This window comes from Mesoplodon densirostris, chromosome 4, assembly GCF_025265405.1.
Source record: "Mesoplodon densirostris isolate mMesDen1 chromosome 4, mMesDen1 primary haplotype, whole genome shotgun sequence".
Classification (NCBI taxonomy): Eukaryota; Metazoa; Chordata; class Mammalia; order Artiodactyla; family Ziphiidae; genus Mesoplodon; species Mesoplodon densirostris.
The window spans coordinates 166,047,904-166,074,209 of NC_082664.1; the positions used below are offsets into that span (position 1 = coordinate 166,047,904).

The 26,306-nt window shown below is 40.5% G+C and overlaps 1 protein-coding gene across 1 annotated transcript in view; it reads right to left on the reverse strand.

Annotated features, from left to right (window-relative positions):
• The window catches only part of APBB1IP (amyloid beta precursor protein binding family B member 1 interacting protein), a 105,813-nt gene that overhangs the window by 45,879 nt on the left and 33,628 nt on the right, over positions 1 to 26,306 (reverse strand). Inside the window, exons 2-5 of the mRNA XM_060095431.1 lie at positions 14,638 to 14,709; positions 12,348 to 12,435; positions 8,212 to 8,504; positions 5,715 to 5,792 (exon numbers count right to left, since the gene is read on the reverse strand). Coding sequence (XP_059951414.1) covers positions 5,715 to 5,792; positions 8,212 to 8,504; positions 12,348 to 12,435; positions 14,638 to 14,709 — 531 coding nt within the window. The remainder of the gene's footprint in view (positions 1 to 5,714; positions 5,793 to 8,211; positions 8,505 to 12,347; positions 12,436 to 14,637; positions 14,710 to 26,306) is intronic.

The window sequence follows — 26,306 nt, forward strand, 5'->3', positions numbered from 1 at the left end:
ACTCTTGCTTAAATGTCTATTCTAACTTGAAAAGAGAAGCATGAGATAGTTAGAGACAAGTTCTGCCTATTCTGTCTGTCTAAGGTTGGTCCTGGTTATTCACACATTATTTTTAAAAAGTGTTTAGATGGAGTGAAGAGAGAGGTCATACAACTGGTAACATTTCTTCCTCCCCCAAAGTTTGGGTTAGATTCTGAGCAGCAGGGAAACTGCTGGTCCCACTCCCACCCAACTGGATCTTGAAGACAATGTGTAGTTAACAGTGAAGAATGCAATTCCTGTGGATTTCTGTGCAGAGTTACTGAGAGCAACCAAGGGTGTGGATGGTGATAAGAATCTGGACGAGGCGCAGGCAAGGACCACAAGTCGAAGCACACCTAGTATCTGCTCTTCCCACACTTGCACACATAAGACTCAAATGCAGACATCAGGGCAATAAAGGTGCATTTCCTCCTCCTGAGACCATTCAAATTAGACCATTATTCCAGGCTTGTCCGAAGAATACTTTTTTTCCCTTGAAAACCTGTAGCCCAGAAACCTCTAGTTGGACAGTTGTTCTTGTTGTATGTTCATCTTTTTTAAAAAAATAAATTTATTTATTTCTTTTTGGCTGTGTTGGGTCTTCATTGCAGTGCGTGGGCTTCTCATTGCGGTGGCTTCTCCTGTTGCGGAGCATGGGCTCTAGGAACGCAGACTTCAGTAGTTGTGGCACACGGGCTCCATAGTTGTGGCTCACGGGCTCTAGAGCGCAGGCTCAGTAGTTGCGGCACACGGCCTTAGTTGCTCCGCGGCATGTGGGATCTTCCAGGTCCAGGGCTCAAACCCGTGTCCCCTGCACTGGCAGGCAGATTCTTAACCACTGTGCCACCAGGAAAGTCCCTGTATGTACGTCTTTTGATGTACTTAAAACAACAGGCCCGGGACATCCTTGGTGGCGCAGTGGTTAAGAATCCGCCTGCCAATGCAGGGGACGTGGGTTCAGTGGGGAACCTCTGGTCCGGGAGCTTCCCACATACCGCAGAGCAACTAAGCCCATGTGCCGCAACTACTGAGACTGCACTCTAGAGCCCACAAGCCACAACTACTGAAGCCCGTGTGCCTAGAGCCCATGCTCCGCAACAGGAGAAGCCACCGCAATGAGAAGCCCATGCACCGCAAGGAAGGGTAGCCCCGGCTCACTGCAACTAGAGAAAGCCCGCACGCATCAGTGAAAATCCAATGCGGCCAAAAATAAATAAATTTATTTTTAAAAATAAAATTAAATTAAATTAAAAAATGAAACAATAGGCCCAACTACTACAGTGTCAAAGACCCATTCATCTGACCAGAGAAATCAGGCATGGATGGTTGTGTGGAAAACAGAAATGCCTCAAATAGTGGAATGGCCATGGCTTATTTTCTGTGGAAGGCATACCTGCTGCTCTCAGCTGAGGAATATTGCTATAAAGTAGTTACATGTCCTAAGAAACACTACCAGTGTTAGGACTTAGAAGACAATCTTCCCGATGAAAATATTCATGATGTTTGACCACATTTCGTTCTTGCTTAGGAATTCTTGAGAAAATAAAACATAGCTTGGTGTTTTGTTTTTAAAGAGAGAAAAAAAACTAAATTACATAATTTGACAATGATGCAATTATGAAAGGGTTGGGGGGTTTTTTTGGCAGAAATTGCAAACTAAATTTAATCCATATGTAGTTATCAATGTCCACAATTATAAAACTTAGGGAAAAAAAACAAGAGAAGGCTGATTACTTTTAGCAAGAATAAATCATATTTAGTCTTCTTCACAGCTTTCTTCACATTTGCAAGCTGAAGAGTAGCTATATACCAACACATGACACCCTACATCACAGTTAGGTGATTAGCAAGCTGAGTCCTTTTCATATCAACACCATATGATGTAGAGTAAAATGACTCAAGAATGAAAAAACTTCCCCTTTCTAATCCATCATAGTAAAGATTTAATGGTTTTTATCATTTCTTCTTTTTCTTTTGCAAACTAATAAATACAAAATTATCCCAGCCCTAAATCATTTGCAGTATATACATTTTTGCTTCTATGATAACATTTACAAATGGAATTGGTTTCCTGTGTCACAGAGCTTTAAAACAAAGTGAATGAATGAGTGAATCCGATTCTGTTTCCAGTTCCAACAGCTTTGCAACACAAACTGTGTACGTCATTCTTCATGATCCAAAGTGATGTCAACACCCCACAGAATACTTGAGGGCAAAGTACTGCAGATAAACTTGATTCCATCCTTTATAAAACATGTTGTAGCTTATGTGTTAGTACATCTTAGTTACTTTATTAATGGATGAGTATGACTCAGTTATTTTTTTTGATGTTCTGTGCCAGACAGCCTTTTGGTTTTAGAAATAAGTCTGGAGTGTCCTAAGTCAGACAAAATATACACCTTAGCTTCTTAATTTTCTTTCCTCTCCCACTGATCAGAACTGCTTCTGTTTCACATCTGCTTTGTTGACTAGAGGCAGGTGGTGCTTTTTGCTAGTTACAATTCACCTCATTATGGCAAAGTTCTGTGGAAATACTGCTTCCTCCTCCCTGTTCTCTTCATCTTCAGTTAGGAAAACTGGCCAAATATGCTAGTTGTTCTACCTTATTTTTTATATTTAAAATTTATTTATTTATTTATTTTGTCTGCGTTGGGGCTTCGTTGCTGTGCTCAGGCTTTCTCTAGTTGCAGCAAGTGGGGGCTACTCTTTATTGCGGTGCACGGGCTCTCCTTGTGGTGGCTTCTCTTGTTGCGGAGCACGGGCTCTCCTTGTGGTGGCTTCTCTTGTTGCAGAGCACGGGCTCTAGGCCCACGGGCTTCAGTAGTTGCAGCATGCGGGCTCAGCAGCTGTGGCACGTGGGCTTAGTTGCTCTGTGGCATGTGGGATCTTCCCAGACCAGGGATCAAACCCATGTCCCCTGCCTTGGCAGGTGGATTCTTAACCACTGCGCCACCAGGGAAGTCCCATGTTCTACCTTTTTATCTAAGAACTAACTTCTCTTTTCATTTATCCTCTGAGAGTATCTCCAATGTGGCCCCCATTTTATAAACCATCCAGTGGTTTAAAATAGTTGAAATAATTATGAATTGTATTTTTACTCATTTTCTCTTGTCTTTTTATCTCCAAAGAGAAAGTCAGCAACCGAAGACAGCCCATCTTCCCCTGCTATCCATTTGTAACTTGGTTCAGTACATGTTTATCTACAGTGAGGTCTTGCGCTAGAGAGACGGCTATGAAACAGGTCACCCTGCTCTCATCCCTTCCCCTACAAACCACTTTCCACACAATGGCCACTGTGATCTTTAAAAACCATGTATTATCCCTTGTTAAAAACCCTCATATGGGGACTTCCCTGGAGGTCCAGTGGTTAGGACTCTGCGCTTCCACTGCAGGGGGCACAGGCTCAATCCCTGGACGGGAAGCTAAGATCCCGCATGCCGCGTGGTGTGGCCAAATGCTTTCCCACTGCACTTACAATATGTTCCAAACTCTTCCTCAGACCTGTGAGACCCTGTGACCCCACCTGCCTCTCTGCCCTCAGCTCCTCCCACTTTCCCTCTTGCTCAAGAGGTAAAGGGGATCAACAGTATGGTGACGGATGGAAGCTAAATTTTGGGTGGTGAGCACACTGTAGGGTATACAGAAGCAGAAATATAAGAATGTACACATGAAACTTACATAATGTTATAAACCAATGTTACCTCAGTTAAAACAAAAAAGATTCCCTTGGGCAGTATCACTCCTTCCGGCTTTATTTGCTTCATAGCACTTCTCTCCCCGCCAGAAGTGAACTCTACACAGGCAGGGACCTCACCTGACTGGTTCGCCTCTCTGTACCCCCAGCACCTGTTCTATGAGATGAGGATGCATCGGTAAAGAAAACACAAAACTCCCTGGAGGCGCTTCCCTGGGGGTGGGGAGGGGAGGCAGGCATTAAACAGGATAAACAAGTAAACTGGACAGTATGCTGGGTGGGGAGGAAGGAGAGCAGGGGAAGGTAAGGGATGTCAGGGGTGTGTGTGTGCATGGCACTAAGCAGGGGACCAGACCTAGCGAGGGACAGAGAGAACCCACTGGAATTTGGGGAAGAGCTTTCCAGGCAGGGGGAACGCAAGGCACAAAGGTCCTGAGGCAGAGGCGGGCCTGGAACGTCTGTGGAGCAGCAGTGAGACCAGTAAGCTAGAACGGAGGGTGAGGGAGAGGGCTGGCAACCAGATCATGCAGGGACTTGATGTCGTTGTGAGGATGTGGGCTTTACTGTGTGTGTTGGGGGGGACATCCTTGAGCAGAGGAGGGACAAGAAAAGAGGTGGGAAGAGAATCACACGAGGGGGACGGGTCTTAGAAACATGACAGTCCATGCACAGGAACAGGAAAGACCATGGACCACCTGCCACAAGTGCAGGCGGGTAGGGAGGCAAATGTGTTGGGAGCTTGTAGAACCTTTCTTTGGATTGCTTCTACTTCTCAGTGCAATGGGCTGAGAAAATGTGGGAGAGGAAAGAGGTACTGGAGATTTTCAGAGAGAGGACAAGGTGGAAATAGTTTTCTAGGTTCGTGGGAGAGAGACTGGACTCGGAAGCTCAGGCAGCACTGAAGGCCCAGGCTGGATTTAACCAGGGGTTCACAGAGTGAGGACAAGGTGGGAGAAGGCAGCCGAGGATGTATCAGTTCAATAAGCGACCATAGAATGCAATCACACATAGAGAATGGGGAAGAAAAATGATAAAAAAAAGGTTCATGCATGCTTGAAATGAATGGAACCAGAATGATCTGGAAAAATTCTCATAGATGAACCTTGGAAGTCTGGATCCTGGGGTAGTCAAGGAATCTTTATTAAATATCGATCAACATGTACTGAAATCCTTCATTCAAGGAACCATGAGAGGTGCTGCAGGGACAGAAAATCTAATGCCCTGTATGAAAAGAATAATTCACCCAACTGTAAGTAAAAAGTTCTTAACGAGTCTCAGCCACGGTGTATGCTTCAGGAGTCAAAGTGAGACTGTTTATCTTTCTCTTAATTTACCTAACTAACTATTGTTAACACTTTATTATTAGGTAGATGATTCTACTGAGGTTAAATACATGTGTCTCTGATATAATACAATATATGTGTCTCCAGAAAAACCTATGCTTTACAGAAAAAGCACGATAAATTACAGGCTTATTGGGACAACAGGGTCGAGGCAGGTCACTCAAAACTTATGCCAACTTTGAACACACAGCGCTAGCCAAAAGAACATTTGGTATTTCAGGAGGGAACGTGGACATCCAGGGCAGGCTGGGGGCTGCCTCAGGGGGTATATAAAATGCACAAAAGCAATCGTGGAAATGAGGTGATGCCACTAGAACCTGAACTCTGACCCAGTTGACTCGCCAACTCGCCCCCAGAAGGGGGCGCCACCTGCGATTACCCAAGAGTGAGCAGAACCCAGAGGGCATCCTTAGGGGAGGGAGACCTGGGGGTAGAGACTTGGAAACCTCCACATTTACACTAACATAGGTCCCCTCTTTATCAATGACAAATGAGCCAAGCGAGGTCATAGAAAGAATCATTTATCTTTGTCCTTAAATTTAAAAAACGACAACTCACTGGAAAGCACCACTCGAAATTTAAAAAATTTTTTAGCCTTAAGCATAATACAAAGTCATTCATTTGACTGCCCCATGTAAAAGTGATTCATAATTTACCTTCTTGACCTTGGCCTCCTTCAGTTTTTCCAACGCTAGCTTAATTTTATCAGCCTTGGCTTGGGCTTCTTCTTCTTCCTGTAAAAGGACAAGACTCAACACAGTCCATCAATAACACCAGGGAGTAAGTACCCCTGCCATCGTCAGTGTCTCAGTCACTTTATGTTGACAAAAGGCTGTGTTATAGAGGGCACCAAATTTCACGTGATCGATTTTCAAAATTTAAGTAACTGTAACAGAAATCTTCAACCCGGAGATACAGAAGACAGTCACCCTTTATATCTTAGGAAGAGTAACTTAAAAGATGAAATGATGACTCAGAGTTTCACATATTAAGTCTGCAAAAATCTCTGTTTGGCTCAAAATTGGGTCTAACCTGAGGAAGCTATAGGTGAATCTCAAGGGATTTGAGCACTTCCTGAAATTATATACATTCGTTTGGATTAGTATGCGTTTTCTGGGATTCTTAGTTTTTATTAGATTCCTAAAGGGTCCTTATCTTCTCCAATCAAACTTAAACTTATAATTCACCAAAAAAAAAACCCACAACAAACTACTGACAAACACATGAGCAGGCAGAAAAGAGAGTGAAATATTTTACGAGCCCAAAGCAGACATATAACTTCTTATACCAGTAGTTCTTATATTGTTTTTGAGCCACAAACCCCTTTAGGAATATGTTTAAAGCAATGAAGCCCATAAAGCTTCACATATGCATTTGACTTTGCATACAGTTGGGAATCACAGACTCATTGACTTCTTCATGGACCCTATATTAAGAGCTTCTGCTCTTTAGAATGGCTGTTATTGAAGACAAGAGATAAAAAGTGTTGGCGAGGAAGTGAAGAAATGGAAACCTTTGTGCACTGTTGGTGGGAATGTAAAATTGGTACAGCTGCTACGGAAAACAGTATGGCAGTTCCTCAAAAACTTACAAATAGAACTACCATATGATCCAGCAATTTCACTCCTGGGTATCTACACAAAGGAAATGAAATCACTATCTTGAAGAGATCTACACTCCCATGTCCATGGCAGCACTATTCACAGCATCCAAGACATGGAAGCAACCTCAGTATCTGTTGATGATGAATGGATAAAGAAGATGTGGTGTCGATATACAATGGAATATTATTTATCCAAGAGAAAAGGAAATCATGCTGTTTGTGACAACATGGATGAAACTTGAGGGCATTACACTAAATGAGATAAGTCAGACAGAGAAGGACAAATAGTGTATGATCTCACTTATATGTGAGAATCTAAAAAAGCTGAACTCATAGAAACAAAGAGTTGAATGGTGGTTGCCAGAGGCTGGGGACAGAGGAAATAGGGCGATGTTGGCCAAAGGGTACAAACCTCCAGTTATGACATGAATAAGCTCTGGGGATCTGAAGTACAGCGTGGTGACTACAGTTCACAGTACTGTATTATAAACTTGTTTAAGTTAGAGAGTAAGTCTTATATGTTCTCACCATACACAAAACAAAAAGGTAATTACCTTTTTATGAGGTGATGAAGGTGTTAACTAACCTCGCTATGGTAATCATTTCTCAATATATGTGTATCTGATCATCATGCTGTATGCCTTAAATCTGTGCAATACCATATGTCAATTATACCTCAATAAAATTGGGGGGAAAAGAGCCTCTGTTCTATATGGATCACCAATTTTCAAATAATTTTTATACAATAATCACACAACAGAGCAATGAGTAGGATTTAATATTTGATTTATATTTCATATTTGTTCAATCAAAAGGCATTGTAGGGACTTTCAGGGTTACTAGGGTCGTATTTAGGAATACTGATCATCACCCAGTACAACGAATGCAGAAGCCACAGGAAATAGAGCTAGGTTCTTACTGTAAAATATTTTAAAAGTGGCTTACTCTAAGAAAAATCCTTAAAGCACTCTTCTTGCATGGATGAGAGATATGAGTTAACGCCCAATGTAATGACAATATGAACTTCCCAGAAATCTATTAATATCAAGCACTCATCACCTACCCGCCCCATAATGCCCCTCCCAACTATGACCTTACACGTGATACATAGATATCTTTGCCCTACTGAATACGGCTGCCAAATTCAGCAAAATTCCATTTAGTTCAATTCTGAAATATGTAAGGAATGCCTTCTATTCTTTATGTACTGGACTAGGACCAGGGACACAGAAATGTATAAATCACTTCCACAGTTCATACCAAGTTAATAAAACATGACCCCAAAAGGTTGAGTATTATCAGGGAAAGCTGCATACAAATATAGATTTTAGCCAAACTATAACAATTCCTGAATATGGCCCTAATATGTTCTTTATACACACCAATGTGTCCCTTTATGGAGACTCTGGCTTTGCAATGAACACATCTGGGATCCTTGTTTCTTAGAGTCTCAGAGCTCTGGGCGTACAAACTTGAATGTAACCGCCACTCTGAAGAAGGTCAGAGATCTTGGGTGGCAGAGGTCAACAGTCCTGACCCCACGGACTTACCTGAGAGAGCGGTTCAGGAGCGGGTGGTGGCAAAGGAAGGTCTAACATGGGATCAGCTGGTGGAGGAGGTAAGTCATCCTCATATTGGCTAATACCCGGTGCAGCTACATTTGCTGTGTAACCAAGAGAGGCTGCACCACTGAAACTTGGTATATCCAGAGATGCTGAATGAGGTCGGCTCTGAGAGGACTCCTTCTGGGCCTGGATTGTCCTCTGCTCAGCTTCTCTTATATCTGCTACCAGATCCGCCATGAGAGCATCTAAATCTTGGTCTTCCAGTGCATTTAAGGACTCTGATAGGGAAAATCACGTTAATGGTCAAGACAACAATTTGCACCTAGAAAAACGTAATGAAGGTCATTTTAAAGAGTACACTTGAGTACTGGTTGCAAGGGGCTGGGGTGGGGGAAATAGGAAGAGGTTGGTAAAATAGGAACTTTCAGTTATAAGGCGAGTAAGGTCTGAGGATCTAAGTATAACATGATGACTACAGTTAATAACACTGTATGGTATAATTGAAATTTGCTGAAAGAGTAGAACTTAAATGTTCTCACTAAAAAAAAAAAAAAGAAGAAGTAAACAGGTGAGGTGATGGATGTGTTAATTAACCTGATGGGGGGAAACCTTTCACAATGTGTCTGCACACCAAATCATCACACTGTACACTTTAGATATCTTACAATTTTGTCAATTAAACCTCAATTGGGACTTCCCCGGTGGTGCAGTGGTTAAGAATCCACCTGCCGGGCTTCCCTGGTGGCGCAGTGGTTGAGAGTCCGCCTGCCGATGCAGGGGACACGGGTTCGTGCCCCAGTCCGGGAAGATCCCACATGCCGCGGAGCGGCTGGGCCCGTGAGCCATGGCCGCTGAGCCTGCGCGTCCGGAGCCTGTGCTCCGCAACGGGAGAGGCCACAACAGTGAGAGGCCCGCATACCGCAAAAAAAAAAAAAAAAAAAAAAAAGTATCCGCCTGCCAATGTAGGGGACACGGGTTTGATCCCTGGTCCAGGAAGATCCCACGTGCCACAGAGCAACTAAGCCCATGCGCCACAACTACTGAAGCCCACGCACCTAGAGCCCGTGCTCCGCAACAAGAGAAGCCACTGCGATGAGAAGCCTGTGCACCGCAACGAAGAGTAGCCCCTGCTCGCCACAACTAAAGAAAGCCCGTGCACAGCAATGAAGACCCAACGCAGCCAAAAATATTAATTAATGAACTTAAAAACCTCAATAAAGCTAAAAAGAATCCCTTCCCTCCAAAAAAAAAAAAAAAGAAAGAAAGAAAAGAAAAAGAAAGCAGAGAAAAGAAAAAAAAACGGGGGAATGTCTTCCCTACATTGGGACCTCAAAGGTCAGCTATAAAGTCAACTCCAAGCACCTGATTAGATGCCTAAGTAGAGAATTCTTGTACATTCTGGTGCAAGATCTTAGAGTTTTAGAAAGTAGGGGAGGGGAGAGGCTGGAAAATTCTCCCCAGGTCTTTGGAGGGCAGACAGAGCACCACTGATAAATATACTTGGAAGAAAGTAGGTGTCCACCGACTGGGATTTATTTAATACGCCTTGAGACTTGGGGTGAGGGCAGAGTTTCTGTGGGCACACCGTCCAACTGTAGGGACTCTCACATCACAAAAAGAGCAGTTAATGATAAACATTCAATAGCAGGAAATAAAGCACCAAGGGGGTATTAAGGAATGAAAAAAAAAATTTTTTTATTGGGATTAAGTGGTAAAGACTTCCTAAGACAGTGAGCTGGGAGTTAACTCTTAAAGGAAAGGGCATACCCGAATTTTCAGAGTTGGGGGGAGGGAGGACGATTTTCACCGAAATTTCTTCCACGTGAGAGATTGCTGTGGAGATAAGACCTGGGATCCTGAAAGCTGATTAGACCCCGTGGCATACAGGGAGCCGTGGCCGTGAGTGAGTCGTGTTGCTACAGCACTTTGTCCATCAGGCAGTCACCGGATGGTGAGTGTGATGAACAAAGTACGGGCAAGGTGCAAGTGATCACGAGGGGGAGAATTCTAGCTGCTGTGTGCAGCGTGAACTGGATGGAGGAAATGCGGGCAGGGGAAGTGAAGCCCTCTCAGAAACAAATGAGCAGAAAGCATGGTGAAATCATTTATTGCCAAACATCATCAGCATAAACGCCATGTAGCATATTACATTCATGCTAATAGTTCTATGTACAGCACTTGGACTGAAGTTTGGATCTCTTAACTGGGTAAAAAGCATTTTCCTTCTAAGCCACCGCTGTTTTGCATATAGCTTTTCATAAAATTAAGTGAAAATTTAAAAATCTCAGAGAAAATATGTGTAGAACTAATGAAGCATATTCCTAATTTTCTAGTGTCATCAATTACATTGTAACTGTAGACACACAGCAAATGATTTTAATACTTTACAAAAATTTTAGGGACAAAATTCCCACAGTAACACACTTGGTAACAATTTCCAAAGCAAATTATAATCCTCAACATATTGGTATGGGATTGAGTGATAAAGAATTGGGGATTCTGGGGCTTCCCTGGTGGCGCAGTGGTTGGGAGTCCGCCTGCCGATGCAGGGGACACGGGTTCGTGCCCCGGTCCGGGAGGATCCCACGTGCCGTGAAGTGGCTGGACCCGTGAGCCATGGCCGCTGGGCCTGTGCGTCCGGAGCCTGTGCTCCACAGTGGGAGAGGCCACAGCAGTGAGAGGCCCGCGTACCGCAAAAAAAAAAAAAATAAAATAAAATAAAATAATAATAATAATTGGGGATTCTGTTCAGAAGTTTATCGTTAACTCTCCAAATAACTCTGGGTGAAATATTTTTTGACTCATTTTAAGCAATGTTTTAAGGGAAGACAGTAAAAAAAAAATCTATTCCTATTGTAATTCCCAACAAATTTAATTTTCAGTACATATCAGTACTTTTTATGGTCTTGTCTCCTTAATGACACGAGTTTCTTGTTACTGTCTTTTAACATGACTATGTTTATGTATGGCTGGGTTTCTTGGTTTCTGACATTTTCAGTAATTTTTTGATACTAGGTAATAAGTGCTTCGAAAGCATTAGTTGAGCTTACTACAACTAAATTACTGATTAAATTTTAATTTTAATTGAACTGATTATTCAGGTGTTATGAGCGTGTCAGGCAAATCAGCACTGTTCATATGTGCAAGTACATGTTCTCTATTAATGTCATAATTTGACAAAAGTGTGTTGGTTTTCTGAAACGTCATGAATGTTACCATGATTCCATGTTGCAATGGAAACGACTGACAGAAATAATAAGTTTCTATGGAAAATAGAAAAGAGGGTGGGAAAAAGAGGACATCAGAAGAGATGTACTATAATTTTTCAAGATACAGGTATTCGAACCTTCAGGGTTTAATCGAAAAATTACTGAAAATGACAGAAACAAAGGAACCCAGTGAGTAATGGAAATAAAACTTGGAACTCTGGATTTCTGTAACTGGGCTTCTCTATTATTTTGTTCTTTATTCTTTTGGTTGGCGCTGCAAGTCTTTGGAAAATCTTTTCCAAGAGCTGCAGTGAATTCTCATTAATTTGGAAGCAATTACTTCAAGATTCATTGTAATTTGAATAGCACATGGGCTAAAGATTGTCAATGCACTAAGTAGGAAGAGAGATTTTGGTTAATAAAATATGACAAACTTGAGGAGACTAAAATGTCAAATAGAGCAAATATACTATATTATATATTAAATATATTAATTAAAATATATTTTGAAGCATCTATTCATATATTCTCAATCATTATGAAATGGGCAGTTCATTAATATCCTCGAAGGGACATTTCCTTATTAATATTTTCTTATACTACTGTACCTTATTACTGTAATGGCTTAGGAGTAAGAAGAAACTCTCTGTTTTTAAAAATATATATATTTCAAAGCTTTGAGACTTTCAGCAAATACAGGACAGTGTTCCTTTTCATTACAGGCAAAAATATCTTCTTGGCCTCTCAATTCAATCCAAACAGCAGCACTCAATCTGAATGAAATCCAGGACTTTAAAAATTATACTTGTCATGGTGTCCAAGTTCCTTAAATTTTGTTTTCAGATTACAGTTGTGTACAGTTTTAGTCATTGTTATCATTTTAAATTACTTAAGAAAAGAAATGATACTCACCGTTTAAATCCTTAAACCCCACACTGTAGTTAAATTCAGCTCTGGGTGGTTTAGGTTCTGGAGGAGGGAGAGTGTCGACTCCTAAACTCTGTGAAAACGGATCCCAACCCCCAAAGTTATTCATGATACTAATATTTTTGCAGTGCAATTTAATCATTAAGTAAAGAATCATTTGTTGCTTGTACACGTTCTCTTTAAATATGTTCTCTAAAAACTGTATTCTTACTTGAACATGCTTTAGGTGATTTTTTTTTCCTACAGAAAATGACAAGTTAAAAATTATTCTAGAAGGTACATCTTGAAACAAAACAGGTCAAATGATGAGAATGAGATTGTTCATTTTTAGACACAACAAAAAATTTCCGGGAATGAAGCACTGTGACACATACACTACATACGATTCATAAGGATTTAAGTTATGACATCAAAGAAAGGAATTGTTTAGTCACTTGAAGAGCTGTTTCAGGATGCAATCTGTTATTACACAGTAAAATGCTAATGCTGTTACTCTTATTTAATAAAACTTGTTAAAAAGAAATTAAGACACAGTAAGTTACTAATTTTGTAAATAATATTACTTTCTAATGGATAAAGTGACTGCTTGTATGATTTAAAAGCTAATATTTAAAAATATTTTTACATCCACAGTTGAGAAGTGATTTCACCTGTTCTTAAACATGAATGTTTTCATGACAATGAGTACATTCTTTGATGTTAATTTTATTTGGTAAGTAATATCCCTGTTCAATGTCTTAAATTTCTGAAGGAAGCCAATCATTATAGGTTTGAGAATAAATTAATGAGATATCATCAGTTATACGTTGGAAAAAAAGGCCATTAATCAAGAAGAAGTTAAAAAACAATGAACCCAATCAAGTTAGAATCAATGATAAAATGTAGGGAAAAGTGACGGCAACTGCAGAATTCATTCTAAAAACCAGAATGAGCTTGCAAAAATTGCCAAGAAAGGGGGAGGTTGATGTAGAAACTACGGGGCAAATACCAGAAAAAAAAAATTTAGTGCAAGAAGGTACAAAAAAATTCATTAACTAGTTGGTTTTTAAATGCTATAACTGGGAAGTATAACATCACAATTAGGGTTGCCAACTCATTTTTTTCTCAGGAATATAATTTACTAGGCTACTTACAGAAATCAGAAGTAGTTCTCTAACAAAACATGAATGCATGAATGTGTAACATAACAGGCTTTGAGTAAAATACAGAGAGAGGGAAAGGAGAGAGAGGAAACCGGTTTTAGGAAGGAACTCTTTCAATCACAGTTTTAGCCAAGCAAACCCTGTGACCCCACTCACCTGAGCGCAATGAAGAAGGATCAAAACCCAGAAAGGCCTTCAGTGAAGGCAGATCCAAGACACTCTAAGGGGCCCTCTTCTTCTTGAATTAGAGTAACAACACTCAACTATGAAAATCCCAGACTCTGACCAATCAGAATAATCATTCCTCTATGGAGCAGAAGTGAGTGAATGGACAAAGAGACCACAGATGTTCATTAAGCCCTCCCTCTTCATGGGAGGAAAAAGGTCCTCTGATTTACAGAAATGTGGCTTCCATCCTAACACTCCCTGGTTATTAGTCAGCACCCTTTTCTCTAAGCCTGTTGTCTCACATTTTGTCTCTTCTTTCATAGAATCTAAACCTTCTTGAATTTTATACGGAATATAAAGTAGATACTAACTAACACTGATTTATTTTTCCTAAAATAAATACTTAAAAAAACATAGATTATTCTTCATTTACTTTGTAGAAAACTTTAAGATCCCTATCATATTGAGGAGTACTGGATGATTCTTATTTTACTGCTTTATGCAGAAAGCGATGAGCTGACTAGTCTTTATATAAAGGTAACTGCAGGGGAAACTGTTTAGTGGTAGTGGTGGTGGAAGGTTTGCTTGGGGAAAATTCCTCCACTGGCTAAATATTTGAACACGATGAGCATGAAAATTGCCATAACAGAATGTATGTGTGACCCAGGTATTCAATTAACTGAACTCAGAAGGGTATAAACAGGAAAAAAGGTTTATTTTCTCCCCCACCACTGTTACATCAGGAATATATAATATTGTCAATTTCCAGTCTTTTTAAAAAGATAGCTCTCTTGTCATATTAAAATCAAATTCTGTAACCCCATTTTTTTCTTTTAATGTTTTTTACTTTGAAAAATCTCAAACAAGAAGGTGAAAAAATGGTACAATGGACAACGATATACCCTTCGCCTACATCCATTTAACCCCATTTTTTTCTCATTTGAAAGTTAAGGAAGGGAATTTACCTGGGTCAGGAGATCCATCTCTCCCAGCAAATTGCTGAACATTTGGTCTATATCTTCGTTTGACTCACCCATCTGAAAAAGGAAGAAATCCAGTTATAAACAATCTAATAAAAGTCTGATCCCCGGATAACTGTCCCATTTCTCTCTTTTCCCCCAAAGCCCCATAGACAGGCAAGTAAGTCAAGAAGAGAAGGTTGTAGAGAGGGAGGTGCATTTCACCCTGAAATTCCATGCCTGACCTCTCTGCAATTTGCTTGGTCCAAGATTGAACGGAACCCTAGTAACTGTCTCAGACCACCAATTGGACTCTTTTTCCAGATGGAACTAGTCCCTTTGGGGCCAAGTGGACAAAGTGGACAACATTCAGGAATTCACATCACCGTAGGACACCCTGATTGGAAAAGGAGAAAGCCTCAGGCCACAGGTGATGGCATCAGAGTCATGTAGAACTTCACTTCCATTTAAAAACCTACACAAAAATGTTATGTCAGTGGTAAGATTATTTACCAAATGATTTCTTGCTTTACAAAGTTATCTCTGAAACAGCAGCTTTTGGCACATTTGGAAATATTAGGGTGACAAACACTTAGAACTAAAATGGCCACACAATCAAGTGATGAGAGATGGAAATAAAACAAGTTTTACATTATAATCTTTCTCTACTTAAACCGAGTGAAAGAACTGTCCAAGAGAGGAAAAGCGTTTCCATAAAGTGGGGTGGGGACGCCCTGGGAGGTGTAACTAGTCACTCTCCTCCTGACATCGTTAGCAAGGCTGGATTAGGACATTAGGAGACATGATTATGAGGCTTAATTAGTAATGTGTTGTTTAGCAAAGGGACTCAACTGCTTCATCTGTAAGATGAGGAGTTTGCCGCAGATAATTTCTTAGGGTCCCAAATGCTCTAAAACACTAGAAGATTAGTACCAATTACAGCTCAAGCTAAGAAGTCTGGTGAGTGCAGCATGTATTATTTAAGCCAAACAATATTTATATGTATGTATGTGTGTGTTTGTGTTTTAATCATTTTATATGGAAACTTTTAAATATATACAAAAGTAAAGAGAATAATATAATGATTTTTATGTATCCAGTGTCCAGCTTTAACAATAATCAACTCATGACTAATTTTTTTATGTTGATACATATGTAGCACTAAAAGATTGTTGTTGTTGTTTTTTCTATAACCATAATACTATCATCTCTGCACACACACGTGTGTGTTTGCATTTAAAATAAATTATTTGGGACTTCCTTCATGACACAGTGGTTAAGAATCCACCTGCCAATGCAGGGGACATGGGTTTGATCCCTGGTCCGAGAAGATCCCACATGCTGCAGAGCAACTAAACGTGTGCGCCACAACTACTGAAGCCCATGAGCCTAGAGCCCGTGCTCCACAACGAGAGAAGCCGCCACAATGAGAAGCCTGCACACCACAATGAAGAGCAGCCTCTGCTCACTGCAACTAGAGAAAGCCCACGTGCAGCAACGAAGACCCAACACAGCCAAAATAAATAACAAATAAATAAAATAAATTATTTGAATTGCCAAGATTTGGAAGCAACCTATGTGTCCATCAACAGATAAATGGATAAAGAAGATGTGGTACATATACACAATGGAATACTATTCAGTCATAAAAAAGAATGCAATTTTGACCTTTGCAACAACATGGATGGACTTGGAGGGCATTATGTTAACTTAAATAAGTCTGATGGAGAAAGACAAGTAGTGTATGATATCACTTATATGTGTAATCTGAAAAATACAAGAAACTAGTGAATAAAACAAAAAAGCAGACTCACAGATATAGAGAACAAACTAGTGGTTACCAGTGGGGAGAGGGAAGGGGGGAGGGGCAATATAGGGGTAGGGGATTAAGAAATACAAACCATTAGGTATAAAATAAGCTACAAGGATAAACTGTACAACACAGGGAATATAGCTAATATTTTATAATAGCTATAAATGGAGTATAACCTTTAAAAATTGTCAATCACTATATTGTACACCTATAACTTACGTAATATTGTACAGCAACCATACTTCAATAAAAAAATTATTTGGCTAAAATAGGCAAAGTCAGATCTATCTTTCCTTGAATAAATCATCTTGAAAACTTACAGTTCTCCCTTTACCATAACTTCAAACTAATACTTGAGCAATAATACTTTTTCATATTTAATAGCTTTAGCTAATCAGGGGTTCTCTCTTTATAAAATGTTTATATAAAAGACCTTTCTCATACTGACTCTGCTTACTTAAAACTGACCTGAATAATTTTTTAAAAACCCAATTCTTGAAAGTACAGAGATGTGGTGATGATAATGATGACGATGAACACATTTATCTAGCACTTAACCATGTTCCAATAACTGATCTACAAGCTGGGTTGATATTAACAGTAAACACCCAGAATGGCACTGACACTGAGAAATCAGAAGGAATGAGGGCTGTAAAAACCATCTGGAGTGAATTAGTGCATATCCTCCAAATATCCACCCTGCAAAGCTAGTGTTCAATCTTCCCATATTATCTTCAATAGTTATCTTCGGGCTTCCCTGGTGGCGCAGTGGTTGAGAGTCCGCCTGCCAATGCAGGGGACACGGGTTCGTGCCCCGGTCCGGGAGGATCCCACATGCCGCGAAGCGGCTGGGCCCGTGAGCATGGCCGCTGAGCCTGCGCGCCTGGAGCCTGTGCTCCGCAAGGGGAGAGGCCACAGCAGTGAGAGGCCCGCGTACGGCAAAAAAAAAAAAAAAAAAAAAAGTTATCTTCACTTTACATCACTTAGGAAATCTTCTGGCTTAAATTTCCCATCATATGTTTTCCCTTCTCCCAATTTTAGGAAGGAACAACTCTTTTTTCCATGTACAACTTCACCACCTTCGCTGAAGATGAGGTGAGGATTGAGAGTATTTTCCATCGGAATTTCCTGCTCCTCACAGTAACTCTTTCTTTGCTCTCCTTCTAGGCTCTCTCTCCAGTGAAACATAAAAGCCTCTCTGAGCTATATAGTTCCTGAGTACATTCAATAGTCATTTCAAGTTTTCAGTTGTGCATGTTTTATATTGGAGGGAGAATATTTGAATTGCTATGATTGTTAATTTTCCAGAACCTCCTATCTGGCTTCTAGTGGAGGAGGTATCTTGCAGGAACATGGGGAAGCTACAAAACTGGGTTGACCAGGAAGGGCCAGGAAGGGGACTTCATTCAAACAAAAGAACTCTATGATACGATGGGACAAGCCCACTTCTAAGTAGCAGACACACCTGAAAGAATCAGGTGAACATACACATGGGACAGGGAGGCACGTGTTTGAGTCTGATGAAGCTATTCAGTGAGTGCTCAGGGTCAAACCACACAAGGTAGGCAGATGAGCCCTTCAGGTACAGAAGTGACAGGTAAGGCAGACACTGCAGGTGTCGGTCTATGTGTGTAGGTCTAAGAGGTAGGAAGGATTCAAACAGCAACAGTGAAGAAAGGATGGAAGAAGTTCATCCCATTCTATGTGGATTGTTGGGTTTAGTGTTTATCATAGTCAGAGAAGGAAAAAGAGATGCAGATGGGCCCTGCCTCTGGTTGGGGAGGGAAGTCAATGCTAGGATCCACTCATATATGGTTTTAATTCCCTCCCAGTTGCTTATAAAGTATCTGAATCATACTCTCCCTTCTTCAAATTACCTACAAAATAGAGGAAAGAAAATATTTAAGTCAACAAAGTACTCATGGTTTCAAAAAGCGTCCCTTTGGGCTTCCCTGGTGGCGCAGTGGTTGAGAGTCCGCCTGCCGATGCAGGGGACACGGGTTCGTGCCCCGGTCCGGGAAGATCCCACATGCCGCGGAGCGGCTGGGCCCGTGAGCCATGGCCGCTGAGCCTGCGCATCCGGAGCCTGTGCTCCGCAACGGGAGAGGCCACAACAGTGAGAGGCCCGCGTACCGCAAAAAAAAAAAAAAAAAAAAAAAAAAAGTGTCCCTTCAAACAATTAATCTGGTTTCAAAATCTTAAAATGGATGATTCACTCATTACTTTAATAAGAGGAAATTAGCAGGAAAAAACTATAAAATTCAAGAACTTCCCATGTGAATTTATTTTCTTTAGAATATTATGTAGTACAATAATGTGACAAAATAAAGGAATCCTTCAGATTATTACTAACAGGGAAAGTTAAGAGTAAGTACTAGTGTTAACATATTTCAAAGTTTTTCATGAGAGAAAAGTAATCCTTTCAGAGTGGAAAAATATAGATTTATTTGCTGACCTCAAAACTGCCAGTCAGTGTTAAAATAAACTCAAAGGAAGCAAAGATGATGCCAGTAATAAGAATCTTATCCTTGGTGTTTTCTCTTAAACCATTACATTTGGAAAAGCGCTAAATGATGAAGAATGAAGTCTTGAAAGGAAATGTGGCATTGATGGGTCAGAAATATCCACTGAGCCCAAAGACCTTAGCTTCTCAGCCTGTATACACTACTGATACAGAATGGGGTGAGGCATATAAACACCACTATATATAAAACAGATAATCAACAAGGACCTACTGTATAGCACAGGAAACTCTACTCAGTACTCTGTAGTAACCTAAATGGGAAAAGAAATGGAGATATGTACATGTATAACTGAATCACTTTGCTGTACACCTGAAACTAACACAATATTGTAAACCAACTATACTCCAGTATAAAATAAAAATCAAATCAAATAAAAAAAAAAAACAGAACGGGTTGAGGACTTGCCAGAGTGAATCATACACCTAACACGGAAATAACTTGAAACAGCAGCATCTTCTTGTGACCTCTGCTGATTCTCCCTGCGTTCATCTGGTAAAAATCTTTCCCCCTGCCCTTTCATTCCTTTTCCCCAGAGTGTGTTGATATTGAATTATTTAAAGGAGTCAACATCAAAGTTATTCTGTAAATCCTGTCATAAGTAAATATGTTACTGAATGGATCACAGTTTAAGAGTTCTATCCTTGGTGAAAATAATAAAACATTTAGTTAAGGGCTATTAACATAAATGTGTACATTCAAATCATCTTACATATTGATCTTCCCCAAGAAAACCTTATGGACAGAAGAAGAGTCTCGCGGATATATATAGTGCCTATACACATACACGTGCATGAGAAAATAGGGCTGTGTCTATTTGTATGTTCAGTATTTCCTGAAGGTCAAAATCAGGATTAAAAAGAGAGAAACCGAGCAAGAAAACACCCAGCCCTGAGCGCTCAAAGTGTTGTATGGGTTAACAGCCCCAAGAGCAGGGGTGGAGGAGCCTTAGTGAAGCAACGGCTTGCAAAACAAGCAACGTGCACATCGCAACTGGGTGGAATTAACATCTTTTTGTAAGTATGTCATTTCTGAATTCCTTTTGTGTCTTGGGAAGAACAACAAACCGTAGATTTAAAAAATTTGGAGGGACTTCCCTGGTGATCCAGTGGTAAAGAATCTGCCTTCCAGTGCAGGGGATGCGGGTTCAATCCCTGGTTGGGGAACGAAGATCCCACCTGCCACAGGGCAACTAAGCCCGCTCGCCGCAACTACTGAGCCTGCATGCTGCAAACTACAGAGCCCACGCATTCTGGACCCGGGGTGCCACAACTAGAGAGAGAAAACCTGCATGCCACAACTAGACAGAAGCCCGCGCTGCAACGAAAGGTCTGTACGCCTCAGCGAAGACCCTACATGCTGCAACTAAGACCTGATGCAGCCAAAAAAAAATCAAAGAAAATAAATAAATAAATAAATTTTTTAATTAAAAAAATAAATAATTTGGAATAGTTCTTTATCAGACAGATTTCGCTGGGTTTTTTTTTTTTTTTTTGGAGGGTGTGGAGAGTGGATAGGAGAGGGGTGGGTGGCTGAGGCTGCACATCCAGGCTGAAATTCTGCCTCAGATTCCTTGAATGACAGGGCAATTTTCCCGAATTCTCAGTCTTTCCACAAGGCTCAAGCTTCTAAGCCTCAGCTTTTATCTTCAGATAGTTTTTCTTCTCCACATATGTAAATTTCATATATAAACTTTAAATACACACATTTAAAAAATCTGTCCATAAGAGAAAACACTGTGACTATGCCACGTGATGGATATGTCAATTCAACTTGTTGTGGTGATTGTTTCACAATATATACATATATCACATCATTATGTTGTACGCCTTAAACTTAATATGTCAGTTATATCCCCAGAGAGCAGGAAAAAAGTCTACCCTAAGTACTCTGATATATATATGCTTAACAGGACACCTGTTTATATCTATGGCCAAGTTAACCTCAACTATCTAACTCAGTTTGGATGCAGGTTTCATTGCCATTTGCATGAGCAATTCCAGCCATGACTTTGGACCTGAGCCAGGGCAGACCTCATTTTATCTGAGTGGCTCGCCTGAAACAGCCCGTTCAATAGTCCACAGTCCTTGCCACCATTCTTCCCCCTCTGCTGCATTCTCCTCCTACATGCCCTAACCTGGCTCTTGGTCATTATTCATTTACTAGTCTAATTTACAAAGCCTGGCATAGTCCCTGACTCTTCTCATTTTTCCACCCAATCAGTCAAGAAAAATCCTGCTGGTTTCCCCTGCAGAGAGCTTCCTTTCCTTCATCCTCACTGTTGAGACCCTCATCAGCTCATCCAGCCTGAAGGCTCCTGGATCCCCCATCAAGCCCCATCACCATCACTTCGAATTTGAAATAGAAATTTGCATGCGCCAGTCTCCTGTTTGAAAATCGTCCGTGACAGATCATGATGAAGTGGGGGAGAGTTCAAGTCTCAGTATGTCTTTCAGAGTCCTTCGTAATTTGCCCCAACCTACTTTTCAGGATTCAACTCTTACCCATCAGGGCCCTTGACATTCTCCGAACAGGCTTTTAAACGTTCTCTTTGTCTTGGTATATGCTATTCCCTTTAAATAACATCCTCCTCAGTGCACGTATCCTTCATAAAACCCTATTGATCATTTGGAATCCAGCTTTCATGGATGTCTTCACGCCTGATAGAGAGATGTGCTGTCCATTGTACTTGGTAACCCTATCAGTAAATCCAGTCCCCCAAAACAACAACCTTGATAAGGCATTTAACCTCCCTGGGTTTGTTTCCTCATCTGTCGAATGAAGAGATTAATATGTAATTCATAGGATTGTTGGGACATTTAAATAAAATAGCATACAGTACTTAGTGTAAGCACTCAATAATAGCATCCATCATACTGGATCACGCTCTTTTTGTTACTGTGTTAGAACTTCTTTCCCAACTGGGAGCTCTTATTAAGTAAGGATAAGCTCTTGCTCATCTTTAGGTTTAAAAGTGCTTTGTTGAAAACACAGAGAGCGTAGGTACCTCCCAGACTAGTGGGAAGAAGTCATTAGTCACTGTCATTCCACCTCCTGTGCCCTAGACGTGGAGTCTGTTGCCCTGCACGCAAAGATGTGACATTCCGGGGCTGGACAGTCCTTGGAGGTCACCAAATCCCATGTTTCCTTTAACTACCCGGGCAAATAAACAGAGAGTCTGTTTCCAAGCTGTAATCACAGATACAGGTCTCTGGAACATCACTCACTATAGCAATATTTCACTTCTTTTTAGTGCTTTCCAAGTGAGTAAATACTGGTATTTATACAGATAAATTTTGTTGGCAAACACAGAGGTGCACTGGAATTCACATCTATGTAGGCCTGAATCAGTTTTTGTTGCTTTGAGAAAAATCTAATAGCCACCATGCAACTCAAGTGACGTTATCCATGGCTTTCCTTCTTATCTAATTCAACCTGAAGTCACTTAACATTTCAAGGAGTAGGTTAATTTGCCATTATTTAATAAATAAAAACAAATTATATCTTCTATTTTAAGTATTCCTTTATTCACATCATATATCTAGTTCATTTAAGCCCCATAAACAGAGATTCATACTTCACTTTAGAACAGAAATGGAATAGCTTAATTACACAGTAATAAATCAGGTTACCTATATCACTTTAACATATAATCTATATTATATGTGTTTTGCTATTTACATAGAATTAGCTGTATGCCTCAGGCTTGCACTGGGCTTCAAAACTGAGAATAAATTATATGTGCCTGTTTGCATTTGCCAATGTCACATTTTGTTTTTTTACGTGTTTATGTGTAAATTTGCAAATCTGTGAGAACAAAAATGAATACACATATGAACACATTCAAATATTCTTCTCATGACACATATGTTATACTTTCTTGTTTGGAACTGAATTTTGAGCATAATAGTATTAAAATAAGGGGTTATAAAAGCTTTGTCTGTATAGCTGGACTTTTTTTTTAATTGCATTCGATCTTTATTTTATATTTTTTGGTAATTAATTAATTAATTAATTTTGGCTGTGTTGGGTCTTTGTTGCTGTGCACGGGCTTTCTTTAGTTGCAGCGAGCGGGGGCTACTCCCGTTGTGGTGCGCAGGCATCTCATTGCGGTGGCTTCTCTTCTTGAGGAGCACGGGCTCTAGGCGAGCGAGCTCAGTAGTTGTGGCGCACGGGCTTAGTTGCTCCGCGGCATGTGGGATCCTCCCGGACCAGGGCTTGAACCCCTGTTCCCTGCGTTGGCAGGCAGATTCTTAACCTCTGCGCCACCAGGGAAGTCCCATAGCTGGACTTTTGTATGTTCTTTGCCATCCTCTCCCTGACCTCTCTTCTATTCCAGTAGTTTCCTTTAACCTTTCGCCTGTTTAATTTGGTACATCACTGCAATACCTTAAGAGATGACTCTTAGGGAAAAAAAAAAGGGGGGGGGTATTTGACACATTTAAAAAGAAAAGATATAGTCATAAAACCCTAATTTTGTATATTAAATAAAATAGTTAATAATAAACTTATAAGAATTTTTCATAAAATAGAAAACAAAACGACTACTGTTTATACAGTTTTTTAAAAAGTGGTTCTGGGACCTCCCTGGTGGTCCAGTGGCTAAGACTCCACGTTCCCAATGCAGAGGGCCCAGGATCGATCCCTGGTCAGGGAACTAGATCCCACATACCTCAACTAAAAGATCCCGCATGCCACAACAAAGATCCCGTGTGCCACAACTAAGACCCAGCACAGCCAAATAAATAAATAAATAATTTTAAAAAGTGGTCCTAATTACTTCTGCATAATAATAAAAAGGTTAAGATTTTTCCTTTTTGATGATCAATTCTTGGCTTTACTGAAAGATGTATTCAGTGGCAGCCAGCATCAATACAATGAAGAACCTTGTGTTATTTACATTTTTATAAGGCGCTTATTTGTCAAAAGCCTGCTTTCCTAAAGCACCAAATTAAAAGATTATGAATTTGTGGATGGTCTAATTTGATGGTTGCAAAGCTCTTCTTTCCAGCCGTGCTTTTAGTCATGCATCATCTTTACTTGCATTGAGGTACTGGTACCAAGAACAGAATGAAAATTTAGAGCAATAAGAATTAAAAGAAAAGATAGAATAGTTGTTAGTAAAAAAATTTTAATGCAAAAACAAAGGATGTGTAAAATTGACTTTTTGATCATTAAAATGAGTTGGTCAATTAAGTTCAGACAGGTTAGAACTGGTCTTCAAAATTCCACCAGAACAGCCATCTATATACCCAGAAGAAAGTCCCCTGCTCTGTCGCTCCTGTGCGTGGCTGTCGGTTGAGAGAGAGGAATCTACTCAGTCTCTACCTGTCTGATAATAAAAACAATATCTAATAACTATTAGGTGTTCTCACTCTGTGCCAGGCACTGTTCTTGAGCTTTACATGTATTGACTGATTAAATCTATCCTCACAATCAACCTAGATAGGCCACTTATTTTCCCCATTTAACAGATGAGGAAACTAAGGCACCCAGAGGTTAATTAACCTGCCTGAGGTCACACAATTTAAGTCAGTCAACAAATACTTACTGGGACTTCCCTGGTGGCGCAGTGGTTAAGAATCTGCCTGCCAATGCAGGGGACACAGGTTTCATCCCTGGTCCGGGAAGATCCCACATGCCGTGGAGCAACTAACCCCGTGTGCCACAACTACTGAGCCCATGTGCCACAACTACTGAAGCCCACGTGCCTAGAGCCCATGCTCCGCAACAAGAGAAGCCACCACGATGAGAAGCCCGTGCACTGCAAGGAAGAGGAGCCCCGCTCACCACAACTAGAGAAAGCCCATGGCAGCACCAAAGACCCAATGCTGCCAAAAATAAAAATAAACAAAACAAAAAAACAACAAAAAAACCAGATTGCTCGGTCCCATTCCCAGTGTTTGACAAAAAAAAAAAAAAAAAATGTACTGATCCCAGACACTGTTCTAGGCTCAAACAAATCTCTGAAAGATTTTCCTCAGTGGGTCTTCTACAACTGTGTTTCTTTTCATCAATGTATTAAGGATTAAATACCTAGACTTCATCTACATACTATATGTCTTTCCATGTTGAAGGCAAAGAAAAATGTTTGCATCCTTGCATTGAAACTTCTTTTTTACCCTCCATTCTATCATTTTTTTGGTAAATTTTAGAAAATTGAAGTCAAATATACATAACATGAAATTTACCATTTTAATAATTTTTAAGTGCACAGTTCAGTCACATTAAGCACATTCATATTGTTGTGCAAACAGGACCATTCATTTCCAGAACTTTTTCATCTTCCTTAACCGTAACTTCATATCCATTAAATAGTAACTCCCCATCTCCCCCCTCAGCCTCAGACCCTGGGATCTGTTATCCTACTTTCTTTCTTTATGAATCTGGCTACTCTTGCTATCTCATGTAAGTGGAATGAAATATTTGTCCTCAAGATTCATCCATGTTGTAGCACTATCATGTATCAGGGCAAGTGGAGTGGTATTTTGAGTCTATAGCTAGATTGCCAGAGTTAAAATATAACTAGAATTCATGAGAAAGAAGGTTGAAAAATCTGAGGCTCTGTCAGTATCAATTTGCTTAGGTATTTTTATTACTTTTAAATTTAAAAAACAGCTGGCTGTGGTTTTTTTTTCCCCTAGGAAAAAAGAAATCAGCCCACACATTGCAACTACAGATACAAAAGAGGAGATAATTTTAAAAAGATCTGTCGGGGCTTCCCTGGTGGCGCAGTGGTTGAGAGTCCGCCTGCCGATGCAAGGGACACGGGTTCGTGCCCCGGTCCGGGAAGATCCCACATGCCGTGGAGTGGCTGTGCCCGTGAGCCATGGCTGCTGAGCCTGCGTGTCCGGAGCCTGTGCTCCACAACGGGAGAGGCCACAACAGTGAGAGGCCCGAGGCCTGCGTACCACAAAAAAAAAAAAGGATCTGTCGATGATAGGAACCACACTTGGTATGGAATATGTAGTGCAAAATCCAGGTGATCACAAATGCTGGCGGAAACTATGAAGTAGCTAGCGTACAGTATGATTGGAAAATAACAGACAATATTGCATTTTGCCTGATTCCTTCAATGTAGTTTTTTTCAAAATGCAATGAAAGCACTCCTCAAGAGGAAGTGGTTCACGGAACAACACGGCATGTGGTTAAAGTTTCTTGCAATGTTTGGGGAAGGGGGGAGCTAAAATTTCTGTGTAACATAAAACAGGAAACAGAAACATCTCTAAAATTACACACAGTATCAAATAATACTCAAAAAAGAACTTGAAGAAATCTCTTGGGCCAACTTAACTGGCTTTGCACAGTATACTTGAGATCAGTGAAAATTTTAAGAACTA